At 47.4% G+C, this 10417-nt stretch overlaps 1 protein-coding gene across 1 annotated transcript; it reads right to left on the bottom strand.

Annotated features, from left to right (window-relative positions):
- Positions 1–600: 600 nt before the first annotated feature.
- Positions 601–9825, bottom strand: zgc:175214 (uncharacterized protein LOC557610 homolog). Its single transcript, XM_064315701.1, has 6 exons — positions 8175–9825; positions 3693–3849; positions 2926–2968; positions 2331–2372; positions 1915–1997; positions 601–1275 (listed from the first exon to the last, which is right to left on the bottom strand). The coding sequence occupies exons 1-6, from the start codon at positions 8197–8199 to the stop codon at positions 1155–1157; spliced, it is 471 nt and encodes a 156-aa protein (XP_064171771.1). The 5' UTR covers positions 8200–9825; the 3' UTR covers positions 601–1154.
- Between the last annotated feature and the right edge of the window lie 592 nt (positions 9826–10417).

Raw genomic sequence — 10417 nt, 5'->3', positions numbered from 1 at the left:
AGTAGAACTTTAGTTTCGTTTCAGTTTGCAAACCATTTTGGATAGTTAATTACAAAAAAAAATCTCCAAATCCTTGAAAGTGAAGAATAATACAAACATCAAGCCTTCCGTTGACAAACTGAATTACCTGCTAATTTGGGGTTTACTGACTGGTTTTTACTGTGTCAGTGTGTGAGTGCTTTTAATAGAAGACTCTGTTTTGTATGTTGCACAACGAAATGACTTGTAGGTCACAGGAGAATTGGCCCGTGGCAGGTTTTGACCCCGGGGGGTTCGGTGTAAAAAGTGTTAGCGTGTTTCTGAGCGTCGGTTGTTCGGCCTACTTGTGTGTGGAATTCAGACCTGCGCTGATTTGCGTTTTCCGCGAAAAAAAAAAGTCTCTCCTTCCCCGCCGTGACGCGTCGCGTGGAGAAATGCGCTAAAAGCTGGGGGCTGATTTCAGCCCTTACTGATTTCAGCCTTTACTGATTTCAGCCCTTACTGATTTCAGCCTTTACTGAATTCAGCCCTTACTGATTTCAGCCGCACGGGCCGCGGCGATTTCAGCCTCAGCCTGCGGTCCAGCGCTCCGTGTGTTTAAGCAAAGCGGGGAGTGGCGTGTTCCACCAAAACAGTACAATTTATTTGAAATTAGATGACAATACAAAAATTAACTAGAAAGAGGTAACTGAATCTATTTCCATTAACTTATTAAGTGACAGGGGGATACTGAAGCCAGTTTACTTCACATTTACACCCTCCCCATTGATTGGCACCGGGCAAGGTCAGGCCCAAGGTCAGGCCCAAGGTCATGCCCAGGCAGAGCGTGACCCCCGCCGTCGTCAGTCTCTTTTGAACAGGAGTGCAAGAGAGTCCCCATGCAAGAAGAAAGATCCCCAGTCTCAATCGCTCGGCTGAACCCAGCGCATTTCAGCGGGTTTCAACGGGTTCCCCACCCCAGCCCCCAGCCCCCCCCTCCCCCCACACACCCACCCACACCCCCCCCCAGGCTGAGTCTTTGAGAAGCAAGGTCAAAGGTCAAAGCGAGGCCGCGTGGCTCCGCGGTCTTCGTGTTTCATGCGTCGGCTATGCGGAATCCTCTGGAAGCTGTTCGGGGTGGGGGTGGGGGTCGGGAGTGGGGGGTCGGGGGTCGTGTCGTGTTGGCGGCCCCGCCCTCACACCTCCTCGGGGTCCTGGGGGCCCTCGGCACCCTGGGGGGCGTCGGCCTGCACCCTGCAGATGGGCTTGTTGCACATGGGGCACACGCTCCGGATCTCCAGCCATTTCACCAGGCACCTGCCCCAGCGGAGGAGGGGAAGAGAGAGCCTCCATTACACATGACCAAACCGCTTCCAGCAAGGCATTCTGGGAATGGTGCCTTTTTTTTTTTTTGGGAAGGGGACTTTGGCTCACATTCGTCTAACACTGATGTGTCTGGCTTTAAGGTTTTGATAGGTGTCTACACCAATCAGAGGAGAGAATGTACGTAAGAATGCAAAACGACCTAAGAATTGATGAACAGGCCGTTCTGCCCAAACGTTGGAGTCGAAGCACGGCATGACATTGCATATTTTTCCCCTCACTGGCCAGAGTGGCTTGTGGATTCACCAGCCATTTTCAACATTTTTCCAACCACATTGCCTTTTACAATACAACACAAACCTGATTGGTTACCTGTCAAAATGGCTGCTTCAGGAGAAATACCTTTCAGGCACAATCTAAATTTTTACCGGCATTTGGCCGATGATGACGGGTGTTAATTTCACAGCCTAAGGCGAAGACATCCGGGGTTTAACTTAAAGTGGACATCTGTGGCTGTATTTTGTTAAACCCGGTTTACTGGAAAGGGTTTTTTTTCTGCCGGAATACGAGCGGTTAGCCTGCACGTTTAGCCGACGCTGTGGGCTAGCCGCGGACGAGACGAGCGGCACTTACTTCTTGTGAAATGCGTGAGAGCACGGACACACGCCGAGCTCGTCTCTGGTCCGAAACTCCTCCAGGCACACCGCGCAGGTCTGCTGCAAGATCAGAGAAGGAAGAGCCGCTGTTTTTTTTTGTTCCCCCAGGACGCACAATGTTCCAGAACTTTCCGTTGAAACCGCTATTCGTTTAGGTTTTTTTTTTTTCGCCCCACCCCTCGAGTGAATTTAAAGGGTGGACAATGTTAACGTTTTGTAGGAACCCGATGTTCTGGGCAGTCACAATGAAGACCCTTCAGACACATGTGACTCTGGTCATGGTGTGAGCCAGTGAATTGTTCAGGAAAGGAAAGAGGAAAAAAAAAACGCATCAAGACATAGTGTCCTTTATTAAGGAGAGCTGGCTGGTGGTGTACAATGACTGATACTTACTCCAAGAAGACTCAGTTTCTTCCCCGCTCCTTTCAGCACGACCTGTCGAAGGAAAGGCAAGGTTCTTTATTAATACTTTATTAATACAGTGAATAAAGCACTGTACATAATCACTTCATAACTGGTTATTCTCTTTTTTTTATTTTTTTTTATTTTTTATTTTTTTAAAGCATTCACATTTTAGGTGTGTAGTAGATGGTCCTACCCACAGTAACTCGCACAACTTGCGTTCTTTTACTTGTAATCTATTTGTACAGTTGGACATTGGAGGTTTTGTACAGTGTACGGTGCCCAAGGGGTCTATTGGTGGTGGTCCACCTGAGAATTGAACCTACAGTCTTGAACTCGCAAGTCTAGTTCCCCTAGTCAGTTTTGGGCCAAAGTTCATAAGATCACAGGTAATGATGCAATGTTTTTTTTTTTTTATACATTAGAACTGAAAGGAAGTAATGAATGAGCCAGGCTCACCAGTTTCACACAACACAGATTAAGCTTAGCCTTGGACTAAATTGAGTTTTGTATGGAGAATCTCCAATATTTCACCTAGGGTGCCAGAACAAGACGCTGCATGTTCACCCGTCGAGGTTTTATTTACCTCATTGTAGCCGTATTGCTCCCTTGTCCCCTGTCGTCTTAACCTGCAAAAATAAGATGGAAACGGTCACAAACCGTGCCCAAAATGGCTGCCGTTTGACAGATAATTTATGAAGTGGATGTTCTGGTTGAGTAATAACAGGTAGGTAGTCGTAGATAAGATAAAAACAAGAAGCTCAAGTTCGTATTGTTATCATTCTCTTGTGTGCAGTCCAAAATGACAGGTTGCAGAGCATTTGGAGGATTTCAGTTTTAGGCTTTTTTTGTTGATCATGGAGCAGGCCATGAGACTATGTGAAACATGGGGGGAATTTCACGAAGCAGGATTACTGACTTGGCTGCATAACTGCTCTGAGTAAAACCCGGAAACCTCCCGAATCTGGAACATGGACTGAAGCAAAAAGAGCTGTTTACTCAGCGCAGTTATCCTATGCTAATCGAAGAAGATGGACGTAGATAACGGTTACCCTAACAACTGACCCTGCCCCTTCAGTAATGCTTTATTGAGTTGCAACCGCTGTGGACTTGTAATTATTCCTCCTTATCAGACTCAAGATTATCACTTTTAGTATCAAAGCCAATAAGAGAGGCGTGAGTTTGCAGTTTCGTTTTTTACAGTACAGGACAGTAACCTGAGTTAACATTGGGTGGTAAGGAGTGACTGCACAGGCTGGCAGCGGTGATGCGGCTGCTGTCACCCTGGCTAACGGGCACAGCCGTGCGCGGTTGTCAGTTGTGTTCGAACGCGGCGTGCCCGAGCGGTTGTACCTGAACAGGTAGCAGCAAAATATCATGCTCAGCATAAAGATGAAGAGGCCGACGCCCAGCACGATGACATACGCGTTGAGCGGGAGGTGGTAGATGTTTTCCGACGTCATCTTGCAGGACTTTTCTGTACTCTGCAACCCCAGGCCACACAGGCAACCTGAGATGGCGAAGCAGAAGTGGAACAATCAGTTTTTTTTTTTTAAACACTGCTTGTTCCTACTTGTCATTTCAAACCAACCAGTCCTTGCATCATGTGTTTTAATTTTGGGTTCTGTCCGTTGGACCTGTGCTCTTTTAGTCATAGTCATGGTGTTCTCTCTGGAAGGGCTCCAGAGGGGAAGGCTGGGTGTCACACCGTGTACCTGTGCTCTTGTGAAAGGAGCCTCTTGCATGAACGGAGTGTCTCACCTGGTTGGGCAGGTGGAACACCCAGCAAGCATTGTGGCCTCCCCCCCCCCCCACCCCCCCTTAAAGAGAGCAGGTCTGCATCTCTGTGGCAGGCATAATGGGGGTAGGAAGGGGGCTGTACGTGCAGTGTACAGTATTCCTAGCCTTAGCGCAACCTGGCTTTGCCCTGGACTACAGACAGCATGAGATTCCAGGTTTCATTCACCCGTCCAGTAGAGCAGTGGAGAGGGGGGAGGGAGGGGGGCGAACTGCAAACACTCATTCACCTAAAACACCCGTTTCGCTGGGCTGTGCTGTCCACAGGGTTTGTTGAGTAAAACGGATCCGGACAGTACCCTCCCCCCCCCCCCCCCCCCGAACGTTTCGTCATGTCTGGGGGCTGACGAACTGAACACCGGGGCCTTGGCTGCCGGCAACATGGCAACATGGAGGCATGTCGCAACGTGAAAGGCGAAGACACGGAATAGCGAAACATTCCAGGCATGCAATCCCCCGTGACAGAGCAAGCCAAAAAAAAAAAAAAAACAGGAGTTATTCTGTTACTGAACTACTGGCCTGGAAACGGCTCCCTGCTCAAATTCTTGCAACACACCAAATAACTGCAGGGATGCCATGGCCTCCTGAGTCGCTTTCGCGCAGAACAGACGTTAAAATGACAGTTAAAATGGACGTCAGCATTCCCAGGGTGCACAGGGGCTTCCTACCGTCTCCTGAGCTCAGGGCAATGGAACTTTCATTATGGCCGGCCACCGTCAGCAACCAGTAGTCCTGATACAGTACATTAGAGAATTGCCTATTTCTGAAACGATTCTGGTTTTGAATTGCGGTGTCTCCAAATCACAAAGGTGTCCAGATCTTTTGGACACGAGTTCTTGGAATGTAAGTAAAAAAAAAAACTGGCAGGGTTGCATCGGATGCAAGACTACTTCCACGTAAATAATGCTCCCCTTGTTGTAAGATACTGCTTTGGCTCACACACGTTTTTACACCAGTTCTGATTCTGCGTGGTCATGTTTGGTGACTATTGTAAGAGAGGTTTGGTTCACACACGTAGCACAGTCGCGCTCATTCTGGTGTTTTCATGGTCATATTTGGTGACTATTGTAAGAAAGAGGTTTGGTTCACACACGTAGCACAGTCACGCTCATTCTGGTGTTTTTATGGTCACATTTGCGTCTTCCGTTTATTGCATTAGGAGGTCTCATACCCAATTTGCAATTCAAATGTCTCACTCTCATATTTTGGACATAGGATATTACGTAATTTTGTGCTGCGTTGCGAAGGGAAGCCATTTTTGAACAGCACTGGAACGGTATCCGAATTGAACTGGCGAATCAACAGACGCCACAAATAGTAAGCAGGGTAGGTTTGCAACGGGAGTGCATATTTATTTAAGGTGTAATCAGTTGGCTGTGCTCAACGGCTGAACTCAAAAGTGTAAAGTGGTCTTCTATAAATAGCAGCTAGAAGAAGACTTCCCCTGGTGGCATTTGGTGGAAATGCAGTTTCTGAGTTTGTGTTTGCACCTCTCCCCTTAATCTAGCTCATTTATTGTTTGATAAATATATATCCCCTGAAGTCAGAGAAACATGAACTCTGAAAATGGAACTGCAATGTTTTCCACTGGAACAATCCATTTTGTAATTTTTTTCTATCCTAAATTTGATTTGTTTCAGTTGCATTTTTTTCTTCTTTCAAGCAAAGCACTTAGCCCATCGCATGCCCAAGCTGAATTGATTAACTTGCTGCAGTGATCCAGTGAAGCATACTCTTTTGTTTTGTTTTTTTTTTTTGGTCAAATTATGCAGCTACGGAAATTTCTTCATTCCTCTGATTATTTCTCAGTTAATTTATCAATACGGAACATGTCACTTCAAATCAGAAATTCCTACGAAAGCGCTACTAATATTATCTGGCTATGCAAGGTCAATAATAAAATATAAATTTAGCTTATAAAGCAGCATTCGTCCGCTGAGAGACAAACCTTGCTCAAGTTTGAACTTTGACCCCGTCCCTGAGGCAATGAGGAAGGCAGACCAGGTCCATTTTTCCATACCGGATGCCTTTAGCATAGCAGTTAGCGACATATGCTCAGTCTGACCTCATCTCTAAGATTTCTGTCACAGGCAGCCTCCTCAGTCATAAAATTACGTTCAGCTGATAAGGGTCCAGAGATTATAAAGAAAGGCCCTTCATGTACTGTACAGCAGCCAGTGTGTAATCACTTCTGCTGTCAGGTGTACTTCCCTGTATGTATGTAGCCTGAAGACTACTGAGTGACACCACCCACTACCTATCCTCTGCCCATCCCTATAGAAATTAATACACCGCAAAATGCATTGTAAATATTCAGACTTTTAAAAAAATATCACTGTGCATATATTTCACGGCAGTGTACTTTTTTTTTTAGAATAAAAGTAATGTCTGTCAGCAGCAATAATTTGTAATGTTTTTTCCACGTGTGCAAGTAGAAAACGGTGAGCTAGCTTTGGCCTGATCACGGCCGGCCTCTCAAGCCCGTCTAACGCATCCCATGATGCAACGCCCTCAGTCAGTGGGGCCGGTGAAATACCCCATTTGGCTGTGGCCCAGGGTCTTCCATTGTCACGGGAACAATGGCCTGTTCGCCGTACAGACCCTCTGTCCGGGCCGTAGACAGCGCAGCCCATCTGGCTATCCCTTGGGCAAACTTTGCGAGCTTCCCACTGGTTATGTGTTTCCCCATAGAATGCTTTCCGGTAGTTTTTGTGACCACTGCATGCAGCAAATGCAACAGGATCTTCACAAAGGCTGTTGCTCAACTGCTCTGATTATGAGCCGCAGATCCCTGTCAGAGATTAAAAAAGAAAGAAAAAAAAAGGTTCACCTGCACAAATCACACGGCTTAAATAAATCAGTTAACTGCCATTTAACACCACCACAACAATTATGTCATGGTGATGATCCTTAATTTGACTTTTAAGGTGGTAAATAGCCTTAGAGGTTGCCAGCAGTAACCTGAATAGCCTGTTTGGGCATTAAACATTTTCATATTTTTTTCTGAAACAATTTACACATTCGTCCCCCCGAGGCAGAAAACGCTGCGCTTGATCTAATGGCAGTAAAATGTCTGGTGTTATTGTACCTTCTGCTCATGAGGAAGTATCTCATGAATATGAATGAGCTTCTCGGCCTGGTACATCTTAAAAATGAAAGCATTCTTGCACCTAGGTCCCTATTTTTGCTCTGGTTTTGCCATTTCTTAATAAAGCTTGAGTGAGACAGGAAGTTTATTCAGCTGCATTGTTCAGAGTTCAGAGTTGCAGGCACTGAAATCTGGGGCGTGTGAAATATTGTTAATAATAATAAAGCCCATTGAAATATCAATAAGATTCATGGGCAAATATTTTGTATTTTTTGTGACAGCTTGTGACTCTAGAGCCATTTTTAGTCCCTGGGGAAAGTGGGAAGGAGATATATTCACAACACAAATACACACACACACACATGCACACACCCCTACACACACACGCACACACACAAATGCACAAACTCCCCTACACACACACACACAAACACCCCTACACACACATACACATACACACACACGCACACATACACACAGGATGGCAAGATCCCTTCCACAGTGCTGCCATCTGCTCCAAGCGAAATGGGCAGGCGTTGGGGGTTGGCGGGGCAGAAGGGGTCCAGGGTCTCCACCTCCACAGCACTGTCACTCCGGGGAGGGGGTGCCATTTAGGGACACAATGGTGGGAGACCCTGCCTGTCACAGAAGCCTGTAATTTGCTCAACGGTAACAAAGTGAATTTGGACAGATTGGCTGCTGTCGGCCTAAAAGCCTGAGCAGCCCAAAGTTGTTTAAAATGATTGAGCTGGTGTGAGGCACTACCCAAGGGGGGGGGGGGGGGCATGCCTGGTCGTTCTGGGGCAAGGGGTGATGTAAGGCAGACGTTAGCGAATGAAACGGAAAGCTCCCTTTAGGACTTACAGTACTGTCTGAGCGCCAGTCGGCAGGGAGAGGCCATGTTGTGACTGGACTTGGCAGTTGTTGGCGGTGTTATCATTTGCACTCACCGTTACACCACTGGAATGGGTGCATGAAATCTCCCAGCAGCCTCGGCGCACTCAGCGGGGCGATGCCCGGGGTCCAGGTGTCCGGGCCGGACCTCGGCCCCGGCCGACCGCTGCGCTCCGGGCTCCGTCCCCGACGGGTGACCGCGCCAAGCGGAAAATCCTCCCGGCTCCGAGCTGCGACGTTCCGGGCAGCGGCGTTCCGAGCGGCGGCGTTCCAAACAGCGGCGTTCCGATCAGTGGCGTTCCGAACAGCGGCGTTCCGGGCTTTGCGACCTCGTCTCTGAACTCGGGTGTGTATCAGCGTTTTCCACGAAATGTCGGACAAGGCCGTTCACATGTTCCTCAGCTCCTGTGGTCAGCTGAGTCATAAATGAATAATTTCTCTCTTTTTGTTCCCCCCCAAATCCCCGCTCTTTGGCAGCAGATGTCCAGTTTAGCCACAGGACTTTCAAACGAGACAAGGGATCGAGGAGAGAGAGGCTGCTGTTTCCAGCCTGTTGTTTACCAGACAGAACCAGAGAGCAAAATGTGATTTGTCAGTAAAATATCAGATGGCTTTCACAGAAAAAATGGTTTTCGCAGAATTGCACAGATAAATTCACTAAAGATTCACAATCCACAGGGAGAATTTGCACAGAGGTAAAATATTTTCCCGTTGTCATTCGCAACAAAGAGAGAGAGAAATTGTCACAATCCCAAAAGACACGAACACAGCAAAAAAAAAAAAATAAAGAAAAAACTGTCAGAATTCCATTATTCCCAACAAGCACAGTGTTCCAAACACATACTGCTTTGTCCTCCCTCAAAACAAATTTCACAAGCCTCACCCTCCTCCTCCTCGTTCTGTCGCTCCCAGCTCCTCTTGCTTTTTTCCTCCGTCTGATACCTGTCGTCACGAATATTATTCCTTTTTTTTTTTTGCGTTATTCTCCCAAAACTGAGACAAAAGACGGGAAGACTAGATGCCACGCAGTTGTAGTCGTGTTCCACTGAGGACGACCCTCAAGCCCCGACTGGCATTTCCTTGTTTTGCTTTTTTTTTTTCCCCTTTCCTTTTTTTCTGTAACCACCATCTGGTCCTTTTATTCCAAAAATCAAGGGGGGTGGTGGGGGGGTGAGAAAAAAAAAAAAAAAGACTGAGATTGTTCACCCACCTCCAGCAGCTGAAGTCCCAGCTGGGTTTGCTCTGCCTCAGTGGAGGTTTTTCATAATGGTGGCGAGAGCAGCTCCTGCTCAGTTTGTAAACAGATCTCTGCTCATGTGATTTGCTGTCTGCATCACAGTTCTCCTTTCCACCCCCTGCTCTCTTCACTGCACTCTCTCTCTCTCTCTCCTACTCGTTCTCTCTCTTGCTCTCTCTCTACTGCACACTCTCCTAGTCGCTCTCTCTCCTGCACTCTCTCTCCTACTCGCTCTCTCTCTCTTCTGCACTCTCTCTCTCCCCCTTTCTTTCTTGCCCCCCTTTTCTCTGTCTCTTTTACTTTCACTCTCTACCTTTCTCTCTCTGTCTGTCTTTTCTGCTCTCCCCCTTCTCTCACCCCTTCTCTCTCTCTCTCTCTTTCTCTCTCTCTCTCCCTCTCCTTCCAGCTGTAAAGTAGCTCTGAGAACAGGCACAGCCAGGCCGGCACGCTGGGGTCCTGCCGAACGGAGTCTGCCAGCGTCGTCTGTGCGCAGAGCCAGTGACAGGAGAAAGCGGCCAATCACACGCGAGCTGACGAGCAAAACAAAGAGAGCGAGGGGGAGGGGGAAGGGGAGGAGGGGGGGGGGGGACTGGAACACTGGCCTGCTTATCAAGACCAACAGATAGCACTGTTTCGAAATGCTGTGCTGGAGTTTAACCACAAGATGGTGGCTTATAAAAAGAAGAAAAAGAATAAGAAGAAGGGGGGAAAAAAAGATAATTTATGGTCTGGCAATGATCTTCTTGAACTGAGCGTGCATATATTCTCATTGTCTCTGTGGGAGGAACACAAGGTCGAGGTTGAGGGTGAGAAAGCTTCAACAAAAAGACGTACGCAGCCCCCAGCTTCAGTGCGATCTGGCAGGCATTAAGAGACGACAGCTGCTGAATTTCCCTCTGAACTTGTATTTCTGACCAAGTGCAGGAATCTTTTGCACCTTTTTTGTAGCTTCATAGATTCAGTTAGTTCACAGCACAGCATTGAAGGATGCTGACCCACTGATGCTTCTATATTTCATGTTTACTGAAGATGAATGAACAGCATGCAGTGCAAAACTAGTTG

Source organism: Anguilla rostrata, chromosome 2 (assembly GCF_018555375.3).
Source record: "Anguilla rostrata isolate EN2019 chromosome 2, ASM1855537v3, whole genome shotgun sequence".
NCBI classification, from domain to species: Eukaryota; Metazoa; Chordata; class Actinopteri; order Anguilliformes; family Anguillidae; genus Anguilla; species Anguilla rostrata.
Note: the sequence above shows the minus strand (reverse complement) of the source record. Positions and strands in the feature narration are given on the sequence as shown.